The following is a 22020-nucleotide window of genomic DNA, read 5'->3' as shown; positions in this document are numbered from 1 at the left end:
TGACGTGACACGAGACCTCTGTGACCCAGAGCCCTCGACCCCAGCCCCCAAGCTGTCGCCTCTTCCTAGCCCTCTGGGTTCCGCGATTCCCCTTAAAAGCTGGGGCCTAGCCACAGGAACGACAGACGTTGCAGCCAATGGCGTCGCGAACTATAAACCTGGTACCCAATCAAAAGGCAGGCTGCGAGGGAACGGGGTGGGAACCACGCCGGACTCCAGGTGACTCCTCGGCTGGGAGGGGGGATTTCTCGCTCAGCTTCTAGGATCCTAACTCGGTCCGTTTTCTGGGAGAGTTACCGGGGACCGAGGTGCGGAAGCGCGCGGGTGGCCAGCCGCGCAATCCTTGTGTGCTGGCGGGTGGCCAGCCGCGCAATCCTTGTGTGCTGCAGCCGAGAAGGAGAGTGATGGAGGAGCATCAAGAGGCTGGAGAGGAGAGCAAGGTAAAGATTAAGGATGCAAAGCCCCTCCCAACCTCCACCTCACTCCATCATACCCAATGCTGCCCAATCAGGGAAGTGTGTGTGTGTGTGTGTGTGTGTGTGTGTGTGTGTGTGTGTGTTCGCTCGCAGGCGTAGCAAGCGGATGGGGCGCCTCTGTGGCAGATGCATGGGGACTGGTGAGGATGCCGAAAAAAGCAGGGTTTACTTTTGCCCTTACAGGTGGAAAGGGACCCCGGTGTCATTTGTGCTGGCTTGATGGGAAGAAAAGGAGGAAGGGATGTCAGGGATTGAGAAGGAACTGGAGTATCCGTCTTCTTTCCCAAGGTGGGAGGAATCCTGTTCAGTACTAATGGCTTCACTTGTGTTATCAGTGTTCATATAATCATAAGACCATTCATTCTTTATTCTTTCCTCTTGACTTCATTCAACAAATAGTTATTAAGCATCTTTGTACCAAGGATGATTAGGGGCTGGACACACCGAGCTGCACACTGTTGGGGCTTGAAGGCTTGTACATTGTGAGCTGTGGCTGAGGGATAAAGAGGGAGCAGCTATGAACCAACTTGTGGTTCCTCAAGCATTACCAAGCAACGTAGGTCAGAGCAGAGATACTAAGGCAGCAGGAAGGAGACAGGGCACTTGGGGGTCTACTGCACCAATGAGACTGTGTGGTGGTAGGGCAGCTGGGCAGAGGGAGAGCCTTCCCTGGGGGTGTCAGAGAAGCCAAGAAGTGAGGAGTCTGGAGAGGTGAGAGGGGCCAAGAGACACAAGGTGTAAAACAGAAAGTATCTGTTTCAATGTTTATCTATGTTCATAATTCACAGTTAAATTAGTTAATATATATAAAATGCTTCAACAGTGCCTGGCATATAAGTGTTAGCTATTATATTATTGTTATTGCTATTATTATTTCTGTTATCATATGGGCTGCTATGCTCTCCGAACATGTGCTGGGCTATCAAACTGAGGTTTGGTTGCACCCCCAAACCTTTGTAAGTGCCAGACTCTCTGAAAGTCCACTATTAGACCTTGTCCTCTAGAGTAAACATTGCCTTCTCTAAGATTCTCCTTTGAATATAGAGAAATGAGAATAATAATAAATATGTAAGTAAAAATATAAGAGTATAAAATGAGGGGCCAGCCTGGTGGCTCACTCGGTTAGAGCTCCTGACTCCGAAGGCTGCCGGTTTGATTCCCACATGGGCCAGTGGGCTCTCAACCACAAGGTTGCCGGTTCAACTCCTCGAGTCCCGCAAGGGATGGTGGGCTGTGCCCCCTGCAACTAGCAACGGCAACTGGACCTGGAGCTGAGCTGCACCCTCCACAACTAAGACTGAAAGGACAACTTGACTTGGACAAAAGTCCTGGAAGTGCACACTGTTCCCCAATAAAGTCTTGTTCCCCTTCCCCAATAAAATCTTTTAAAAAAAAGTATAAAATGAAATATAAAATACTAATCTAACAGAAGGCAAGAAAAAAATAAAGGAACAAAGAGAAAACAAAAAGCAAAGATGGCAGGTTTATAGACAAATAAACAAACAAAATAACTTACTCTATCAGTAATTACAATTAAGATTGGACCAAAGACTCCAATTAAAAAACATTCTCTGGGTCTCTTGCTGCAGCGACGGGAACAGTAACCAGAAATCTCAGCTGGAAGCGAAGACCAGGGATTGTTTTAAGAAAATGGCAGACAAGCCCGACATGGGGGAAATCGCCAGCTTCGATAAGGCCAAACTGAAGAAGACGGAGACGCAGGAGAAGACACCCTGCCGACCAAAGAGACCATTGATCAAGAGAAGTGGAGTGAAATTTCTTAAGAACCTGGAGGACTCCCCACCCCCATCATCTTGGAGACTCCAGTCGTGATGTGGAGAAGAAGCCACCTGCAAGATGGACACGAGCGACAAGCTGCACTGTGAACCCAGGCACTCCCCACCCCAAAATTTAAAAAACAAAACAAAACATTCTCTGATTGGATTTTTAAAAAGACAACTCTATTCTGTTAAAAGAGACATATTTTAAATATTTTTAAAAAGACAACTCTATTCCGTTAAAAGAGACATATTTTAAATATAAGGACACAGAAAGATTGAAAATAAATGAATGGAAAAATATATATCATGGATTCACTAACTGAAAGAAAGCTGGTATGGCTATATTAGTTTCAGACAAAGTAGACTGTAAGACAAGGACTATTACTAGAAATAAAGAGGGATATTTTATGATGGTTAAAGAGTCAATTCAGGGGCCGGCCCAGTGGCTCAGGCGGTTAGAGCTCCATGCTACTAACTCCGAAGCTTCGGCTGCCGGTTCGATTCCCACATGGGCCAGTGGGCTCTCAACCACAGGTTGCCAGTTCAACTCCTCCAGTCCCACAGGGATGGTGGGCTCCGCCCCCTGCAACTAAGATTGAACACGGCACCTTGAGCTGAGCTGCCTCCCGGATGGCTCAGTTGATTGGAGCACGGCCTCTCAACCACAAGGTTGCTGGTTTCAACTCCCGCAAGGGATGTTGGGCCTTGCCCCCTGCAACTAGCAAGGGCAACTGTACCTGGAGCTGAGCTGCACCCTCCACAACTAAGATTGAAAGGACAATAACTTGATACTGAACGGCACCCTCCACAACTAAGACTGAAAGGACAACTAAGACTGCAAGGACTTGGAAAAAAGGCCTAGAAGTACACACTGTTCCCCAATAAAGTCCTGTTCCCCTTCCCCAATAAAATCTTGAGGGGAAAAAAAAAAGAGTCAATTCAACAAAACATTTTGTTAATATATTGTACCCAAATCTTACACTGAATACAAAATGAATTGAAAATCGATCAGACCTAAATATAAAAGCTAAGACTATTAATTTCTAGAAGAGAAAATAAGAGAATATCTTCAAGACTTTGGGGTAAACACAAATTTCTTCAAGAGTACACAAAAATCCTTAATCACAAGGATTGATATATTGAGCTTGTAAAAATTATAAGCCATTAAGAGAATAAAATGCAACCCATAGAATAGGAGATATTGGCAACACATATAATTCCAGGGTATATAAAGCGTTCCTACAAATCGGTAAGAATAGGACAATCTGATTTTTTTAAAGGGGGTGTAGGGGAGGAGCAAAAGACTTAAATAGGTACTTTACAAAAGAAGATATGCAAATGGCCAATAGGTACCAAAAATGGTGTTCAACACCATTCCTCCCCAGAGAATACTAATTAAAGCCACAATGTGCTATTACCATACTGCCACCAGTATGGCTAAAATAAAAAGAACTAACAATTCTAAGTATTGGCAAAGACGTGCAACTGGAACTTTCAGACAATGCTGGTGGGAGTATAAATGAGTATAATCACCTTGGAAAACTGTTTGGCATTATCTATTAAAGTATTTTAAACACATGCCTACCTTATGGCCAAGCAATCCTCATGCCCGTCATAAATGAGTACTTAGGTCCCTCAAAAGACATATACTAGAATGTTCATGGCACCTTTATTCATAATAGCCCTAAACTTGAAATAAACCAAATGACCAAGTGTAGAATGGATACATAAACTATGATATATTCATATAATGGAATATTAGACAGCAATGAAAAAGAATGGCACTCAACACCGTTGGATCTTAGTAAAGAACATGGACACAAAAAGGTATATACTATATAATTGCATATGTATGAAGTTCAAGACTTATGGTGACGGTAGTCAGAATAGTGGTCCCCAATGTGTGCCAAAACTTGTGAAAGAGTGAGGCCTCTGGGTGTAAGAGGTGGGCATTTGCCCATCTATGTACTAGTAAGAAATGCTTTAGGTAGAGTGGGTTCTAAGCCTCTTCCCTTCTCCTTAGTATCACTTGGCACAATGAGGTGGACATATGTGTTCAATAAATGCTTGTTGAATAGCTCAATGCAGGAATGAACTGGTAGTTTGGTGCCTCATGAATCTTTTCGCTTAGAGAAATACAAGCCTACAAGCTAGTGCCTCATGGCACTAAAAGTAGTCAATATGGTTTCAGGATCCCCTCAAAAGAGTTGGGAACTTCCCATGCAACTCACTGTACAAGGGGACCCTTGGTAACCAGCTGGGGAAGGGCTGGGCAGATAGCTGAGAAAGTGCATGGGGTTTGAAATTGAGAAACCCTGTTACAGCTGTGGGATCTCAGATAAGTTAAGTCACCTCTCTGGTGGGCTCAGCTCCTAAACCTATAAAAAGAGAATTCTACCTGCTTCGGAGGAGGGGAGGGGAGGAAAGTGTTGTGGTCATTGTAAAGCCCTGAGCAGTGACTTAGCAGGATCCCTCTGGGGGCAGCTGGTAACCCTGGGGCATTCGGGAAGCAGTGCTGCTGAAGTGGGCTGAGGACCAGAAGGCTGCGGCGAGGATGCGCAAAGGCAGTGGTCAGCTGTGTCAGGGACCTCCCCTCCCCCTCAGCCCTCCTCCACATCAGTGGACGTGCAGGGGGAAAGCTCCTTACGGGTGGAGATCTCTGATGTAGTGAGGGAGAGGGACAAGGTGAAACTCACGTTCAAACCAAGGTGAGGCTACGTGAGGAGTGAGGGGGCGGTTCCGATGAGCAACCTGCTTCTTTCAGCCTCTGCTGTCCCGGGGGATGGTGGGCAGGTGCCGTCGCAGCTTTTGGGCTCTCTTCCTCAACCTGGCTCCTGCCCCTTGAGCCTCTGAGAAAGTGGGTATCTTGACTAGTTTCTGATTACCTTTGCCTAAGGCCCAAGTCCTAACCATCCCCCATCCACAATCCTGACTGAATCATGGACACCTGAGCCCCATCTGGGTCTCACCTGGGTGTCAGAGTGGGGAGGCCCCAGAGTGGGTGCTCAGAAAGCTTGATGCATGGTTTGGAGAGGGGAGGAGAGGCTCAGACAGGCTACCCGGCTTTCAGAACTGCCTCCCTCCCTTTGCCCAGACCGAGTTCTGTCATGCAGCCTGAGGAATTCATCTGGCTACGAGACGCCTATGTGGAAAACGAGTACACTGGCCTTATTGGGAGGGGCCGGGCGGGCTGGGGCTGGGAGGGGTGGGACCGGGCGCTTGGGTGAGGATGGAAGGCTGGGCCAGGCTTCTGGATGCGGGTGATGGCCTTCTCAGCAATGAGAAGTTTTCCAGCTATCCCTCCTTTGAGCAGATCCCCCCAACCCTTCCAAAGCCAGACTTTGCTGCTTCAAGGGAAAAGCTATAGAAGTTGGGTGGAGGAGACAGCTCCGTCACTGGGGAAGAGTTTGCCAAAATGAAGCAGGAGCTAGAAGCATGAGTGCCACCTTGTCTGTGACAAAGCCCCAGCCCTCTCCTGGGAGCCCCAGGATTTCCTCCCTATCGCCTGGATGTTAAGGGACTGACTCTGACCCCAGGGCTCAGGAGGCAGGATGATCACAACCAGAGAGCGCCCTCGAGCTGCCTGCCATTCTTTGTAGGGAGTACCTCACTATCTTTAAGACAGTTGGGACACATGAAGTCTTTCTGCAGCACCTGGTAGCCCACCCCACTCGGTGGCAAGACAACTTCTTTGTCATTTTGGAATACAGCCAGGATGGGAGCTGGGCCAGAGCACAGGGGTCACCTGGGGATGGGGGGCAGGGCTCTCGGTGGGCTCAAGCCTGTCTCTTCAGCTCCTTGAGTGGCAAATGTTCACCCCAACATCACACCCTCCCCACGTGTGCCTCAGCTAAGTGTCCGAGGAAAGAACAGGAAGGAGCTCCTTGGGGGGTTTCTGAGGAATGTTGTGAAGTCTGCAAATGAGGCCCTCATCACCAGCATGTCAGGGCTCAAGGTGACCCCTGGGGCCCCTTTGTATTCCACCCAGGGCCTCAAGTCCACAGCAAAGATTAAGGCCCAGGGTGGCTATGGGAAGGAAGCCACTGGCCTACAGGGAGATTGTGCCACCAGATTGTCAGTGGCTGCCATACTCTGACTTGGTGTAAGTGGGTCTTATCTTGCTCCCTTAGGAGGTGGATGACTTCTTTGAGCCTAAGAGGACTTTCCTGCTGGAGTACCACACCCACGAGGATGCCCGTCTGTGGGCAGACAGTGTCATGCACTCCCACAAGTGTATGCAGGGCCCAAGGGGCCCTGGATTCCCTGCCACGTCTCCCCAGCAGTCCTCCTCCCCACGGGAGAGCAGGAAATCCCGTGTCTGGCCACAAACACCAGGGATGGGGCTTGATGTGCAAACCAGTGGGTTCTGATGGAGGCATGTTCCCAACAGGCCTGGCTGAGGATTATATCCCTATCTCCTCTGCACTGAGCAGCCTGGGAACGAACACAGGAAATCAACCAACTAAAAACGTGAGGACTCCCTGCCACCCCTCCTGCTTTTTGTGCCTGTAATACTGTCTGCCCACCAGGAGTCACTGTGGAAGTCTATCCGCTCTAGGTGGGAAGTGCAGAAGTGTCTCCTGGAATTTGGGAAAGAGGAGGGGGAGATTTCCCTAAGGGTGGGCTAAGGGCAGGGAGGCTTTAAGCACCCACCTAAGGCCCCTTCCCTAACTCGTTCTCATTGCTTCCTAGGAGTGTCTTCAAACTGGCAGAGCTCTTTGAAGGGTAAATACTGTCTTCCGTGACGACAGGCCACCCAATGATCCTTTTAGGAAAGAAAGTCCTAGACAGGGGTCAAGCTCCAGGACCACTTTGGAATGTTCTGTGATAACTTGGGCCCAGTGACGCCTGGACTGATCCTCCAGGCTAGTTTCATAAGAGGTGGAATGGAGACAGAGACCCAGTCTCAAGGGTGTGTGGTGATGGGGGAGGAGGGTGGGAACTGAGCTGGGCAACACATTTACGAGGATGTGCCACACGAGACTGGCAGTTTGCACTGTGCTGCCAACACCCTGCCCCAGACCTAGTCTCTGAATTCTCCAAGAAAAGTCACTGAAGTATGGCAACATTTCTAAACTGTGTTGGGACCACCTCTCTTCCTGCTCAAGGCCCTTCAGGGACCCTACCCCTTCTAGAAACTGCTCAAGACACAAAGCCCAGTCCTTAGATTGCATTTGAGGCCTTTCATGACCTGGCCACTGCCATCCAAGTGCCCCCAGTTAACTTCAGGTTCCCTGAACGCATACCAGGCTTACACACCTCTAAAGCCTTTGGCTGTTGTTTCATTCCTCCTCAATCCCCGAGGTCCAGATCTGATACTGCCTGGTCTGTGACACCTTCCCTGACCAGTGCCCTTCACGTCAGGGCTTCACCTAGAGTGGTTACCAAGTGACTGATGGATCGCTAGACCCGCTCAGCCAGCCCCCTCCCCAGCCTCCGCCTTCCCGATTCCTAAGCTGGAGGGCCGAGTGGCCTCAATTGAAGACGTGAAGCTCTGACATGCTGAGGTACTGTACACACAGCCAAGGTGAGAGGTGGCCTCAGAGCAAATCTCAGGGCTGGGGGCCAACGGGAGCGGAGCAACCAGGGCGGGAGGGAGATGAGAGCCCCCGCTGGCCCCAGGACCTGCTCCACTGACGGCTGCGGGCCCTGATTGACTACCATGTTTCCCCGAAAATAAGACCTATCCGGACAATCAGCTCTAATGCATCTTTTGAAGCACAAGTTAATGTAAGACCCGCCATATGGTATAAGACCCGGTCTTCTAGTAAAGTAAGACCAGATTCTCGTGTTAATTTTTGTTCCAAAAGACGCATTAGAGCTGAATTGTCTGGCTAAGTCTTATTTTGGGGGAAACGCGGTATGAGAACGCCACCAAGGCTTTGGACAAGGCACACACCAGGAACCAGGTGGTGTGGACCGCTGAGAGCCACCAGGAAATGTGCTGCCAAGGCTCTGACGCCTCTCACTCAGCCAAGCAGGGTAAGCCCCGCGGCCCTGGAGCCCGACACCGGGCTGCCTATCTGCTCGAGTTCCCATTCCTCTCTGCTTCTCTCCAGAGCTTGTGAACTTCAAGTCTTGGCGTGTCTCCTCTTTGAGCAAGAACCGTGAGTTGGCGGAGCTGGAGCTCAAACACGCCAAGGTGAGCCTTCCATCCTTCCCGGCCCTCCTGCTGCCTTCCCGGTCCTTACCTAGTGTCTGTTCAGGACAAGGGTGAGGCAGCTGTGAGCAGTCCCAGCTGAGGTTCAGGGCCTTTATCAACAATAAGCCCTCACTAAATGGCAGCTGTTACTGCTGAGGACAGGGATGGGGAGGGTGGGGACAGTTACAAGGTGCAGAAAGAGCAGCACCCTGTCACAGGAAGCATGGTGGCCCTGGGGGGGGGGGACATCTAGGACGTCTCCTCTGCAGGCCACCATTCTGCTTCTCTGGAACTTGTCACCCTCAAGGGGGAGCATTAGAGCAGCCAGCCTGCTCTAGGGCATTTAATACCATGAGTCCCCCAGACCGATGTCTCCTTCCACACCCCAGCAGCCACTGGCCATGCCCCACAACTTCCAAGGGCACGCCCCATCCCAAGGTGCCAAGCCCTGCAAGAGGAAGGTAGGACAGCGCGGGAGAGCCCAGGAGCCCTTACTTCCCTCCCCAGGGAGCTGAGGGGCAGCCTCCATTCACCTTCTGGCTGGAGTTCAGCAGTTCACAAATCAAGAGCCTGGTTCTGTAACAAGGTCTGCTTTGTCCTCACTTCCCATGGCTCCAGGGCCCATCAGGCAGCCCTGCTACCCGGGCACTATGGAGACCAGATCCTGGGGGAGCAGCGGAGGAACCCTGCAGTATCCTCAGTCATTTCCCAGAGTGCCAACTGACTCTCCAGAGGAAGGGCAAGACCCAGGGCTTGGAACCCAGGAGCAGTCTTCTAGGCATGTCACCACCCCCTAAACTGGCAAGCACCACACATAAGACTAATCACAAATCCTCTTCACCTATGTTCTAAGCAGTAAAATGGGAATTTACTCCTCTCTGTGTTCCCTCCCAGAAATACTGACTGGCAAGCTCCGAGAAACTAAGGAACCAGCTCTAACTCTAGGCTTTTTTCGTTCAGTTGACTGGGAGGGGAAGCAGAAGTCCTGCATCACCACCCCTAGGGCAAGATTTCTAGGATAGCTTTACCTGCCGGGCAGATTAAAGCCCCAAGTACAGGCTAGAGAGAGCCCACAGCAATACTGGCAAAAGGCTTGGGGCTCTAGCCAACACCCTCTTGGTTAAACACAGCGAGGTGGGGCTCAAGACACCTGGGTCTGAAGTCCTGGGCTCTACCTGGCTGGCCCCACCCTGGACTCCAGCCACATCTACCTTAGGCCAAAGGCTCGACTTGACTCACAGGAGCCACCGAGCCCAGCCCTCATAAATGAGTCAGCCGCCCAGGGAAGAAGGCAGCAAAAAGACCAAACTAAAGAGGCTACCTGTAACTTGCAATCTCACAGCTCACATCTGGGCAGGACTGAACAGGGAATCAGAGAAGGGACCTCACTACAACACTGCCCACCAGGGCCAAGGCTACAGAAGCAGTTTAGACACAAAGTTCCCGCTCTGTGGTCCCTGCAGACATGCTCTGGCTCGACTATCTCAACAGCCAGTCTGGTCACCACCTGTAGAATGAGTGGTGACTGACAGAAGGGAGGCTCAGCCAGTCACTGGGGCCAGATGAGGGTGTAGGAGCTGGTTAGAGCTAAGATATATAGAGATGCAGCTTACACTCCCAGCGTACCTCCCCCACAAGGTTCCCTGGGCCCCAGCCCTGAAACAAACACCCTATTAGCAAGCCTTTTTATTGTTGTGTCTTTTTCTTTCTTTTTTTTTTTTTTTAATTGAAGGTTCCTCACTGGTCCTACTTCCGTGAGTGGCCATGACCAGTTGGAAAAAGGGAGGGAAACCAGGCGGCGTGGGGAAGGGTCATTTCCACAACATTCCATTTATACACAGAACTAAACAGACAAGCACAGAGTCACTATTGCGGTTAGAAGTTGGCAGCTTGGGAAATGGAGGAACAGGTGGGGAGTCGGGATGTCGTTAAAAAAAACACAGACCCCCAAACTGGGGTGCCTGGGGGGAGCTTGGTCTTCTTCAACCCAAGAATAATCAGAAGATCAAAAGCGGTTGGGGAAGGCCAGAACCGTCAGGGGTGGAGGGAAGAGGAAGGTCCAGGGGGTGGGGGGGCTGTTTGGCAACTGGGTGAAGGGATTGCCCTCCCCCTGCTGGGATCCCCCCAGCCCCTCCGGTCTGGCAGGAAGGGGGCAGCCTGCAACCCCCATGGGCAGGTCTGGGGCTGCCAGATGCTCCGGGCAGGGGGCTGGAGGGGGCTCACAAAGGCTTGCCCTCCAGGGAGATGACAGCACTGCCCCCCAGCTTCTCTGCCAGAGTGCAGCGGTCCTTGACCTCCTCGTAGCAGTTTGCTTGTAATTCATGCTTGATCCCTGTGGGGAAAAGGGGGGAGCGTATGTGAGCAGGAAGCAGTAGGGTGGCTGGGGATAATTTATGGCTGGGAAGGAGCCAGTCAGAACAGATGGAAAGGACATGGTTACATTCCAAACAGGCAGGGACAAGGAGGGGGAGAAACCTCCTCTGCCATGCCAGTCATCCCCCCCTACAGCCAAGGCCTGGGCAGAAAGAAGGGCATGTGGCACTACCAATGCTGGCCCTTACCCGTCAGCTTCTTCTTGATGGCGTCCTTGGAGCTGGCATAAATCATTTTGCTCTTAAGGGGTGCAGACTCAGGAGCCCTGATGGAAATAAGAGACACAGAAACTTGCAGCAAAGTCTCCTCCAAGTCTAGCAAGTGCCCTCAAGTAATAGATGACTTCCAGAGAAACACTTGAGTTGGCCCCTTGCATTCAAACTTTTATCAAGTTCCTCGTTGACAAGTTTTGTTACATTCCCACCCCCCACCCCCAAAAAAAACCCCACACTTCTGGTTAATTAGGAGGCAGAGTTCCTATCCTGAGGGGGGGGGGTGAGACAGAGCCAGTACAGGTGACGAAACAAGTGCCTGCAGAAGGAGCTCACCAGAAGATAAACACCAGGTCCTCCTTCTTGCTCTCCTTGGTCTCATAGGTTGCATCATAGAGGGCGTAGCGACAGTCCTTGTCCGGCAGCATCTTGACAAAGGTGGCGTAGGGGTCGTCTACAGTCTGGCCCACATCACCTACCAGGATCTCCTTGCCCTCCTCCAGGATGATGTTCTTCTTGTCCTCACTCAGGCAGAAGAGCACGGCCTTCTTGCGCTTCTTCACCTCCTCTGGTGTCGATGACTTACGCACCTTCATGTCATTGAACACTTTGATGACTCCATCAGAGACAGCCACACCAGAGGCCTGGGGGACGAGCCACACACACCTCATAAAAAAAAAAAACTTCCTGGGACTCCCCCTGATGTCCCTCCTTTGCTTTCTTAGGAGACCTGTCTGGATGCCAACCAACGTACTATATAGTCCTCGGCCCCAAGAGGTCATGAAACCCTTTCCCAAAGTAAGTGTCCCTAGTTTCCTACTCAAGCCACTGTCAAAAAACCAGATGGGACACAACCCCAAAATGGCAGCCACCGAAGACACCTCTGATCACCTCATTCAGCATCATTTCTCCTCACCCCAACATCTTACAGGCTAGAAATTGAAGACCCGTGAGAAACAGAACCACGATTGAGACATGAGCCCAGAATTAGAAGAATCCACAGGCAACTGACTCGTTTCCTACTCACATTACACAATCTCAGCTTTTGGATAAAACTGCTGACTCAGAACCTCGGTGAAGAAAACCTAGACACCGAAATCATAGCCATCTCTTCTGGAAAGAGAGAACCAGGCCCCTACAATGCTACATGGGACACCCAAGGTGCTCAACAACTGAAGCAAATTCATCAGAGTCGCTCAGTGCAATTATTACACAAACTGACCTTTTCTCTGCTGGAGTCTTCCTCAACCAAAAAATTACAACCCCTCGTTAAGGCCTTACCCAACAACTCTCTATTTTCTGGGGAAAATGCAGGCCCAAAAGGCTGACAGAAGTACACAACGCAAACTCAAGGCCCACAGTCCTTGAGAGCCCTTTATACTTCTATTTTGGGTCGTATCGCGGGACACCCTAGCCCGGAAAAGCAGCGACTGTCCACGACGAAGTCTGCGGAGCACCCCCTCCCGGAACTGCAGAGGAAGCCGGCCACGTGACTCAGCCGCTTCCGGAGTAGGCGGGGAAGGGAGCTCGGCTCGGCCCGGCCCCTGCTTGGGAGAGAGAAACCCCTACCCAGAGGCTGTAGCAACTGCAGGGCCTCAACCCGAAAGAATCGCTTTTACAAACCGGCATATCAGCCGGAGCCTCAGCAAGTTACACAACGTTCGGTTCTCGGAGCCTTCGGGCCGAACACGGGCGGGGTGGTTTCCGGGCGGTGCCCGCCTGGGTCACTTCCCTAAACTTGACTCCACCCTCAAGGCCCATCCGGGAAAGCCGATGGCCCCGCTTGTCCAAGGCTTCGGGCCCAGCGCCCAGGCCCGAGCGTGTGCGCACGCGCCTGCCGAAAGCGCCGTTCCTGCCTTTGCCCGATGTGCAGAGCGGAGAACCCAGCTCGCTTTGTGGGCGAGCTCGCTCCGGAGCAGGGCCGTGGCCTCTGCGGTGTCCGATCCGTGCCGCGCGGTGCAAGCCCCTAATCCCAGGCGCCCACTCCCGCACCCTGACGCCCGCGCATCCCCGCCGCCCCCGCCCCTCCCAGGCGCAGGCATCCTTGCCACCTGCTCTCGAGACAGACCAGCCTGCCGAGGGAGGATGACGCGGAGACAGGAACAGCAGTTGGGTGGGGCGCGCGCGCCGACTGCTCGCGCGCTTTTCCTTTGCCGCCCCCGGGCCAGGTTTGGATACCGCGTGCTCCCGTCGAGCGCGCGTTCCCGTGAACCGACTCACTTCACCGCCGCTGCGGCGCGCGACACCACGGATCTGCGAGGGGCGGGCGCGCGCCTCGGACCCCTCCCCCACGGCTAGTGTCCGCGCGGGCGCACCACCGAAGTGGGGGAGGGGAAGGGAGCCCAGGGGGCGCGCGTGCGACGTCCCAGCTAGCCATCCCTGGCGCCCGCGGGCGCGCACGCGCGTCCCGGGGCCGCCCGCCCCTCAGCACGAGACCCTCATCCCGCCCGGGGTGCTGGGGGAGGGGTGCCGACGTCGTTTCCCCGTTCCCTCCCACTCGCGAGACGACCAACTCGCAGCCGCCTCCCTCAAGCACCGTGGCCTGGCGCTCACCATGTTTCCGGAAGCAAAAAGGCGACAGCAAGGAGAGCCAGAAAAGATGAGAGCCGCTGCAGCTGCTGCCGGGATCCGACTGAACGCGGCCTCTCCCGGCCCCTTCCGTTTAGTATGAGCCGCACAATGAGGGGCGGGGCGGGCTTCCGGCGCTCCCACTGCGGGCCGACGGGAAATGAAGTCCAAGGGTCCTGCGCCTTCCTCGAGCTCGCTGGGTAACAGAGTCTTTTTGGTCAACCGTCTTCCCAGCGCTACATTGCATACCGGGAAATGCAGTCCGAGACAGCCGAGAGAGGCGGGGCTATGGCACAGAGAGCGCGCCCATTGGTCGAATTTCCCAGAAAACGCTAAGCGCTGTGAAAGGCTCTAGGTAACATGACCCGAAAATGAGCCCCGACTACGCGGCTCTTCACCCCGTTGTGAAACGGTTTCCTTAAGATGCATCTTAGCACTTCCTGGATCCCTTGGTCTGAAAACTTTGAGTGAATTAGTATTTTGCTTTTCTGAAGCGAAGCAACTATTCACTGGCCCGGAATCCAGTCCTTAAGCAAAGAGAATCGCAAGTATGAGGCGCCTTCAATCCAGTAAACATTGAGCACCCTCCATGGCAAAGCCACGCTTGTCTCCTGAGAAAAGGCCATATGAAACTTCAATAAAATAAGAGAGAAAAATACGGGAAAGGTTACAAGGAACTCTTTGAAAATAGAGGTGTTGTTTTAAACGTTTGGCAAATTCACAAGGCACTAAAAGGAGAAGGGCAGGGGTTTGTGCATTCAACCCAAGGATTATGTGCCTTTTACTACAGAGCGAAAAGAAATAGATACTAAATCAAACTTGAATCTTGTTCTCGACTTGAGAAGCAGGCATATAGTTAATACCCCAAAAACTGAGACATAAGTTTCACAAAAACAAACGGTTGGGGGGCTCGGGAAGATTTCGTTGGCTTCAAACAATGACATGGCCTCACTGTGCAGGCAGAGAAGAAAGGGTCTCTCAAACAAGGGAATTAGGGCCATTAATCCTACAAGCGTAATAAAGGGTGTAAATGAGCTGAAAGCCGGTTCTTCACTGGTCGAGGAGCGACTCCCTGGAGTGGGGTACCTCGCAGAGCATGACGGGGGTTGTAGTCGGGGACGTCCCGCCGCGCACTGCCTACCAGGCGAGCTACGGGGAGCCCCAGGTGAAGGCCACAGCTCGACCGCTGCCTACCCCTAGAGAGCCTGTCAGAAGAGAAAACTGGCTCCATCTTTATCGAGCCTCAGAACTGCCGAGAGCAACGAGAAGGGGGAGGGGGATATCGCAGTTACCCTGGAGACGCGCTCCCTCCCGCCCCTAGCCGCGGGATGCCCTAGATGTCCTTATTAGGACAAGAGTCTAGAGGGGGCGGGACCAACCCTAACGATGGCTGGAGGCTCCTTATAAGGCAGCGTCGGACAGGAGGCGGGAGTTCGGAGTAGGCTGGGCGGAGTCTGGAGGGGCGGGCCTGTTGCTCCCCGGGCCGCCACTACGCTCGTAGGCTCCAGACTAGCACCTCGCGACTTCTGGTATGACGGCTAGGGGTTGCTTCAACTCCCAAGCGAGATCCTTGTGCCCAACTCCTCCATACGTGTCCCTCAACCTGGGACCTTTTTTGCATAAATATACCATCTCAATCCTCTCTGAGGGTCCCCCACCTCCCATAAATCACTAAAACGGCGAAATGTTCACCCCTTTCACCCTCGTTGGGGCTTCTTACCTCCAGCTTGCTCTCCCAAATCCAGCCACCCCTTTACCTGCCAGGATACCCAACATTCCTGCTTTTCCCTCTTCTTCTCCTCTGTTCCCCTCCCCCCGTCCTACTAACTGTGGCCTTCCCTGAAAATTCCTGACTTCGCTCCCCACTATCCTGTGTCGTCCCTCCCAGCTCCGGATCATCATTTCCTCGGAGGGTCCTTCAGCTCCTTCTGCGTTACCTTTGTGTGCTCATACCCTGTACTTTCTAGATACCTCTCCTGCAAATACACCTGCACCCATTTGTCTCCACCTCTCAGCCTTTTCACAAGCCGAGTATCTCCAGACTCCTCCGTCAAGGTTAGCTGAAAATGACAGCCTCAGATTACTTGGTTAAGCAGCGCCCCAGCCAGCCCTCCCAGCCACAAGGGGGTGCAGTCCGCCTTTCTCTTGCCTTCACAAAGAAGACCGCCCTAGATTCTGGGGTGGGAGGAAGGGGCGGGTCAAGACTCGGGGGCCTGGGTGGGGTGCGTCCCAAAGGCTGGTCCTGGCCGGGAGGAGCGAGGGGGCGAAAGACCATAGAAACCGTGCTCCGTACCAACCACTCAGAGTAGTGGAGGGGCGGGGAGGGCAGCAGGAGGTTATCCTCTAGTTAGTGCCCCTCGTCGGACCACGTGATTGAAGAAGTCCCGCCTTCACCCTCCTGAGCCAGGTGTTCGAATCCTGTTTCCAGAACTGGGCGTCTCAGTACCGCCGGCGTGAGGCGCCAAAGGCCTAGTCCTGGGGCTCATGGCGGCGCCGGTTCGTCTGGGCCGGAAACGCCCGCTGCCGGTTTGCCCCAACCCGCTCTTTGTACGCTGGCTGACCGAGTGGCGGGACGAGGCAGCCAGCAGGGGGCGCCGCACACAATTCGTGTTTCAGAAGGTGGGTCCCAGCCCGACCTGATGAGGACGGGTGCGGGCGGAGCCAAACGACCAGGCCAGCCCTGACCCGGTACGGTACCCCCTACCCCGCCAGGCGCTGCGCTCCCTCCGGCGTTATCCAATGCCCCTGCGCAGCGGTAAAGAAGCTAAGATCCTGCTGCATTTCGGAGACGGGCTCTGCCGGATGCTGGACCAGCGGCTGCAGCAGCACGCATCATCTGGTGGTGAGCTCTGGGGGCAGGGGTCGGGGATTCCCTGAGTCTCCCCCAGGTGCAGCCTCCGTAACCACGTGGGATACCTTAGCTTCAAGCTCCACTCTCCTGTCCAAGTTGCTGTTTGACCCAGGGCTCGGTGCTGGCTCTCGTAGAGCCTCTCCGCTCTCACCTACCACACGAGCTGGCAGCGTCCCAGATCCTCCCGCCTGCTGGATTCCATAGGGTCCGGGATTGACTCTCTTCTCCCACAGGTGACCATGCCCCAGCTTCATCTGGAGCAAAGAGTCCGGCCCAGGAAGGACCACCTGCTGAAATCCAGGACTCTTCCATGCCAGTGAGGATGGGGCAAGAGGAGTGGAAGGGAATGTGGGGGCACCAGGAGTAAGATTTTCTGGCTTGGGGGACTAGCAGGCCTGGGTCCACATCTCCCCACCAGTGATACCTGGCCTTGGGCAAATGACTTATTCTCCCTCATAGTTAGTTTTCTCATTTGTAGATGGGTATGCCTATGTTGATTGGTAATAGTGTCAGTTCTATGATCAAGTTATTTAGGGGGCCAACCCCAGTAAGTTGTGGGGGTTGATGTTACGGAGTTTTCTTATTTTACCACCTCTGTCCTGCAGTGGATGGTAAAACTGAGACTGGACCGGGCTGATTACACCACCCCACAGGTCTCCACTGTCTCATCCCAAACTTGCAGGCGATCGATCATCCCATCATCTGTCCTGTTTAACAAATCTGGGAACTGAGAGGCGGCTGAGTGACTTGCCCAGGGCCACGCAGCCTGCAGACATAGAACCTGGACCTCAGCCCGGTCAGGGATTCAGTCTACAATGGCTGGCTGGCTGGCTGATTTTCATATTCAAAGTCCTTTGTATCTTTAAGGTTCTGGCCCAGCCCAAAGCGGGAGGCTCTGGCAGCTACTGGCCAGCTCGGCACTCAGGAGCACGAGCAGTCCTGCTGCTGCTCTATAGGGAACACCTGGTGAGTACCTAGCTATACCCAGAGTCAGGGAACCAAGGCAGTGGGGCGTGAGGCTCTGGGAAGAGATGGGCCCAGGCACGGAATCTGCCTTGGTTATATTTCTGCCTTGGTTACAGAATCCTAGTGGCCACAGCTTCCTAACCAAGGAGGAGTTGCTGCAGAGGTGTACCCAGGAGGCTCCCGGGGTGAGCACTGAGGTGGGGAAGGTTGGGACCAAGTGGCTCTGGATCTGACCTTGAGCCCACCAGAGGCTGCCCTTCTCAGGAGCTAGCAGTGGCATGGGACCCAGGGAGCTGGACACGTGGTAGCACCAAGTGCTCTCTAACAATCTCCTCACCTATGGACAGGTAGCCCCTGGGAGTGCTCGATCCTGGCCAGCCCTCCGCTCCCTGATCCACAGGAACCTGGTCTTCAGGACACAACAGCCAGCCAGGTGGGGCCAACTACAGGGGATGCAGGAGGCAGGGAGGGGGAACATGGTCTGAGTGGGGCCTGCAGTCACCCAGCAATTCCCAGGCCTCATGCTGTTGAGGTTGGGGGAAAGGGGGGGCCTTATCCCCAGGAGCCCACAATGTTGGAATACTGGGAGGGTGTGAGAGACTGAGCAGTGAGGGTGAGCAGGAAGAGGTGCGACAGATTATCAGCGGAGCAGAAGAGCTTTGCTGAGGACATGGCATTTGACACATTTTAGAATTCAGAATGTAGAGATGCAGGAAAAGCACTGCAGGGAGGAAGGAACAGTATGAGCAAAGTTGGGAGGAAGGAAAGTGTCTGAGACGTATTGCAGACCTGAAGGATGGCCTTGGCCATCCAGAGGGCAATGATTAGAGGAGCAAGAACACAGCGTGGGGGGTGATGGTGGAAGCCACTGGACTTAATTGTGCAGGGTCACCAAGAGGGTGTGAGGCCAGCCTAGCTGGGGGCAGGCAGGAGAGCCTGCCAGGTATGAGCAAAGGGAGATCTGTGTTCGTGTCTTCTACCTACTAGGTACGCACTGACCCCGCAGGGTCTGGAGCTGGCCCAGAAGCTGGCGGAGTCAGAGGGCCTGAGCTTGCTGAATGTGGGTATCGAACCAGAGGAGCCCCCTGGGGAGGAGCCAGAAGTGCCAAGATCATTCTCCGCTGAGCTGTGAGGAGGGGAGGGAGGGAAAGGGGGGATGGAGAGAAAAGGGGAGCAGGGGTTCCCAGAAACTAGGCAATACCCCACCCCCGTCTCCATCACCTACAGCTGAGCTGTGGCTGTCTCACTTCCACCGGGTTTGGAGGGAAACTGCCCTGGCAGTGGGCAGGCCTCACACACACCAACCCCCCCTTGTAGTGGCGCCAGTGAAGGCAGTGTCCAGCAGCCGCAGCTGGAGCTGAGGCCTGGAGAGTACAGGGTGCTGTTGTGTGTGGATGTTGGCGAGACCAAGGGGTGAGTGAGGTAGGGGAAGTGAAGGAGAGGATGCTGGGTGGCCCTGGCCTGCCCTGACCTCAGCCTCCTGCCTTGCGATTCCAGGGCGGGGCACAGATCAGAGCTGATCCGCCAGCTGCAGCGGCTGCACGTAACGCACACAGTGCGCAAGCTACACGTTGGGGACTTCGTGTGGGTGGCACAGGAGACCAGGCCCAGAGACCCAGGTAAGGACATGGACAGGAGGGCAGGTGTCAGGCAGGACCTGGTGGGTGGGGGGACGGAAGCCAACAGGAGCCTTCTTGGCCTCTCGGCAGCGAGACCTGAGGAACTTGTCCTGGATCACATCGTGGAACGCAAGCGGCTGGATGACCTGTGCGGCAGCATCATCGATGGCCGCTTCCGGGAACAGAAGGTTCCTTTACCGGCCTCACCACACCCCCTGCTCCCTTCCTGTTCTGGGGGCCTCTTTCTCAGCCAGGAGGAACCCAGGGGACTTCCAGGTGGCCTTGAGGCAGAGCTCCCACAACTGCAGCCACACCCCACTAGAGCTGCTCCAGGGCAGCCCCGAGATCAGCCCCCCTCGGGCCCCTGCAGGGGCACGGCAGGTTCGCGGGGCGTTCAGCCCCTGCAGTCTGGCATAGACAAGGAGTGCAGCTGCAGCGGCGGTAGTGAGTGTGAAGGGAGGGTGAGCTGTGGGGCTGAACCCATGGTCAGAGAGACTGGAATGGGCATCACCCAAAGATGCTAGGACTTTCCATGCAAGAGTAACAGCCTGAACAAAGGTGTGGAGGCCGCTCTGAGACAGGTAGAAAGCCTGGGGAGGCCAAGGAGGTGAATTGGTGGGAGTAGGGTTCCCCTGGCCATACTGAGGGTGATACGGTAGATGGCCCCGCAGAGGGACATCCAGGCCTGACCCTCCTGTCCCTCTTTCCGCCTCCCCAGTTCCGGCTGAAGCGCTGCGGCCTGGGGCGCAGAGTATACCTGGTGGAGCAGCATGGCTCAGTGCACAATCTCAGCCTTCCCGAGAGCACGCTGCTGCAGGCTGTCACCAACACTCAGGTGAGCTGGGAGGGCAGAGCCAAGCTGGCAGGGACCCCAGCGTCCGTTGCTCGGCTTGGGCCAGGAGCCACCTCCCTCTGTTGGGTCCTCTTCCCCAGGTCATCGATGGCTTCTTTGTAAAGCGCACAGCAGACATCAAGGAGTCAGCTGCCTACCTGGCCCTCTTGACACGGGGCCTGGAGAGACTCTACCAGGTGAGCAGGTACACCTGTCTGGCACTGGTCCTTTCCCTGGGCTCTGTGCTCCCCCAAGGAAGGCGAGGGAAGTGAGATTCCTATTCCTCAGGTTGACCCACAGGCCTAGGATCGGGCGAGGACTGGCTGGGGGGGGGGTTTCCCTAGAGCTCTGGACTAGCCTCAGTCCCCTCCCTTCTTCTCTCAGGGCCACACTCTACGCAGTCGCCCCTGGGGAATCCCAGGGGACCCCGAATCAGTGGCTGGCCCCTCCCCAAACCCTCTCTGCTCACTGCTCACCTTCAATGACTTCAACATGGGAGCCATGAAAAACAAGGTACTGCCCCTGCCCAGCTCCTCCTTACGGGGTCCAGCCCTAAACCACTCCTAGCACAGCCCTCTCCTGACCCCAGGCCCAGTCCGTGAGGGAGGTGTTCATCCGGCAGCTGGTGCAGGTGCGAGGAGTGAGTGGGGAGAAGGCAGCAGCCCTGGCGGATCGGTACAGCACCCCTGCCAGGTAGGCCCCCACAGAGCCCTTTAGGGGTCTACTGCTCTTGTTCTCGCTGCATAGAGTTCAGCTCAACCAGGGCTTTGTGGGGGGTCTGGTTCTGTGAGGGCTGTGCAGACCCAGAGACAGGCAGACTCAGCTGAACCCCAGGAGCTCATGGAGGTTGGGTGGTGCCAGCCTGGGCCAAACAGTATCTCAGGTATGGGGGCAACCCACAGGAGGGAGGGAGACATTCCACCTGGTGCAGCAGAGAAGGCATCCTGGAGGAAGGGGTTGGGCCATAAATACTGGGCCAAGAACTTGGAGAACATTTGCAGGAGTGTGAAGGGAGGGTGAGCGGGATGGAGCAGGGCCTTGAATGCCAGGCACTGGAACTGCAGCAGTTGCCCTGACTCCTTGAACCCATGCTGACCCCTTCCTGCCTGTCTCCCGTGACTTTGGCCTAAGCTGCTCCGATGGGCCAGCCATTGTCAAGCGTTAGAAACTCAAACGCCCTCCCCCCCCCCAGCCTACTGGCCGCCTATGATGCCTGTGCCACCCCCAAGGAGCAGGAGATGCTGTTGAGCACCATCAAGTGTGGGCGACTGCAGAGGTGAGACAAGGGACAGACCTGGAGAGTGGCTAGGCCCAAAGTTTGCTGCGCCTGGGACCTGACCCTCATGAGCCTCTCTCTTTGTGCAGGAATCTGGGGCCCGCTCTGAGCAGGACCTTGGCCCAGCTTTACTGCAGCTACAGCCCCCTGACCTGAACTTTGCCATAAGACAGACCCCCAACCCCCATCTTCCAAGGTTAGCCAGCCTTTTAACCAATATCTTTCAGCCTTACAATAAAAATCTAAGTGTTTGCAGTTTTATGTGTTATGGAGCAGATGCCAGGCCCTAGGGCCTTATAAAATATCCAGGCAGGAACTAGGGAACCCATTGGGTCCGGTCGTTTTTAAACTGAGCTCCTCCAGACCTCAGGGTTCCCTAGTGGAGTACTCACACTGGCAAGGAGCTGAAGTCGGTGAGGCGTTGCAAGTATGAACCTAGTTTATGTCATTAGCGGGTCCCTGATAAATAAAATTTCCTTGGATCAAAGGTTCTGTAGCTTGGGGGGGAAAGTTTGACAAGCACTAACAGCCCAATTGCCTCATTTTATGGATTGGAAAACTGAGGCCCAGGGAGCTACCAGGGTTTGTCCAAATTGATAGTTTGAGGCCAAGCTGGGATTGAAACCCCTCAGGGCCTTCCTGGCACTGTCTGGAGCGAGCTTTCTCAGGCTCCCAGCAAACCAGCCAAGTCCATATTTCTGCTGGGATCTTGTCTGCAGCCTCATTACCTCCTCCCTTCTCAGGATGATTCTGACGCCCCTGGTCCGTAGACCAATCCCAGCCTTGGGGACACAGCTCCCAACTCTTGTCAATGGGTCCCCCTCAGCCTGAGCTGACTCCCCCGCTTAGGTGGACTTGGCCCGCCTCCCACAAGCCTGGCCCTTTCCCCCGTCTGGGGTTCACTAGAGTGTTACCCACCTACCT

General features: G+C 54.3%; 2 protein-coding genes and 1 pseudogene across 11 annotated transcripts; 2 read left to right on the top strand and 1 right to left on the bottom strand.

Annotated features, from left to right (window-relative positions):
* The first annotated feature begins 245 nt into the window (after nucleotides 1–245).
* LOC308503740 (thymosin beta-10-like) lies at nucleotides 246–9222 on the top strand (annotated as a pseudogene). The gene is made up of 3 exons (XR_013995410.1): nucleotides 246–440; nucleotides 660–764; nucleotides 2066–9222. The product of XR_013995410.1 is annotated as a thymosin beta-10-like (transcript).
* Nucleotides 9223–10210: 988 nt separating this feature from the next.
* Nucleotides 10211–13797, bottom strand: CFL1 (cofilin 1). 5 transcript variants are annotated; one of them, XM_081061792.1, is made up of 4 exons: nucleotides 13538–13797; nucleotides 11321–11628; nucleotides 10961–11037; nucleotides 10211–10731 (listed from the first exon to the last, which is right to left on the bottom strand). In XM_081061792.1, the coding sequence occupies exons 1-4, from the start codon at nucleotides 13538–13540 to the stop codon at nucleotides 10619–10621; spliced, it is 501 nt and encodes a 166-aa protein (XP_080917918.1). In that variant the 5' UTR covers nucleotides 13541–13797; the 3' UTR covers nucleotides 10211–10618. The 5 variants fall into 5 exon arrangements, with proteins under 5 accessions (XP_080917918.1, XP_080917914.1, XP_080917916.1 ...); XM_081061788.1 differs by lacking the exon at nucleotides 13538–13797 and adding an exon at nucleotides 13036–13436; XM_081061790.1 differs by lacking the exon at nucleotides 13538–13797 and adding an exon at nucleotides 13053–13388.
* Nucleotides 13798–15009: 1212 nt separating this feature from the next.
* MUS81 (MUS81 structure-specific endonuclease subunit) lies at nucleotides 15010–21351 on the top strand. 5 transcript variants are annotated; one of them, XM_081061778.1, is made up of 18 exons: nucleotides 15010–15081; nucleotides 15441–15607; nucleotides 15981–16171; nucleotides 16265–16394; nucleotides 16637–16719; nucleotides 17271–17369; nucleotides 17486–17554; nucleotides 17717–17802; nucleotides 18357–18497; nucleotides 18687–18782; nucleotides 18867–18988; nucleotides 19079–19176; nucleotides 19707–19823; nucleotides 19922–20017; nucleotides 20205–20333; nucleotides 20410–20513; nucleotides 21013–21096; nucleotides 21186–21351. In XM_081061778.1, exons 3-18 carry the CDS (start codon nucleotides 16037–16039, stop codon nucleotides 21250–21252), a joined length of 1656 nt encoding a protein of 551 aa, XP_080917904.1. In that variant the 5' UTR covers nucleotides 15010–15081; nucleotides 15441–15607; nucleotides 15981–16036; the 3' UTR covers nucleotides 21253–21351. The 5 variants fall into 5 exon arrangements, 4 of the variants coding, with proteins under 4 accessions (XP_080917904.1, XP_080917905.1, XP_080917903.1 ...); XR_013994125.1 differs by lacking the exons at nucleotides 15010–15081; nucleotides 15441–15607 and having other exon boundaries at nucleotides 15737–16171; nucleotides 20388–20513; XM_081061779.1 differs by lacking the exons at nucleotides 15010–15081; nucleotides 15441–15607 and having other exon boundaries at nucleotides 15737–16171; nucleotides 20416–20513.
* Nucleotides 21352–22020: the final 669 nt, after the last annotated feature.

This window comes from Rhinolophus hipposideros (assembly GCF_964194185.1).
Source record: "Rhinolophus hipposideros genome assembly, chromosome: 10".
Lineage (NCBI taxonomy): Eukaryota > Metazoa > Chordata > Mammalia > Chiroptera > Rhinolophidae > Rhinolophus > Rhinolophus hipposideros.
Note: the sequence above shows the minus strand (reverse complement) of the source record. Positions and strands in the feature narration are given on the sequence as shown.

Bases quoted from the DNA above. Each gene is read 5' to 3' on its own strand.
- CFL1 (XM_081061792.1), bottom strand. The intron at 11,038-11,320 runs GTGAGCTCCTTC...TATTTCCATCAG, and splicing joins GACCTGGTGTTTATCTTCTG to GGCTCCTGAGTCTGCACCCC. The intron at 10,732-10,960 runs GTAAGGGCCAGC...TTTTCCCCACAG, and splicing joins CATCAAGAAGAAGCTGACGG to GGATCAAGCATGAATTACAA.
- MUS81 (XM_081061777.1), top strand. From the start codon at position 16,037: ATGGCGGCGCCGGTTCGTCTGGGCCGGAAACGCCCGCTGCCGGTTTGC. The intron at 16,395-16,636 runs GTGAGCTCTGGG...CTTCTCCCACAG, and splicing joins GCAGCACGCATCATCTGGTG to GTGACCATGCCCCAGCTTCA. The intron at 17,803-18,356 runs GTGGGGCCAACT...TCTACCTACTAG, and splicing joins AGGACACAACAGCCAGCCAG to GTACGCACTGACCCCGCAGG.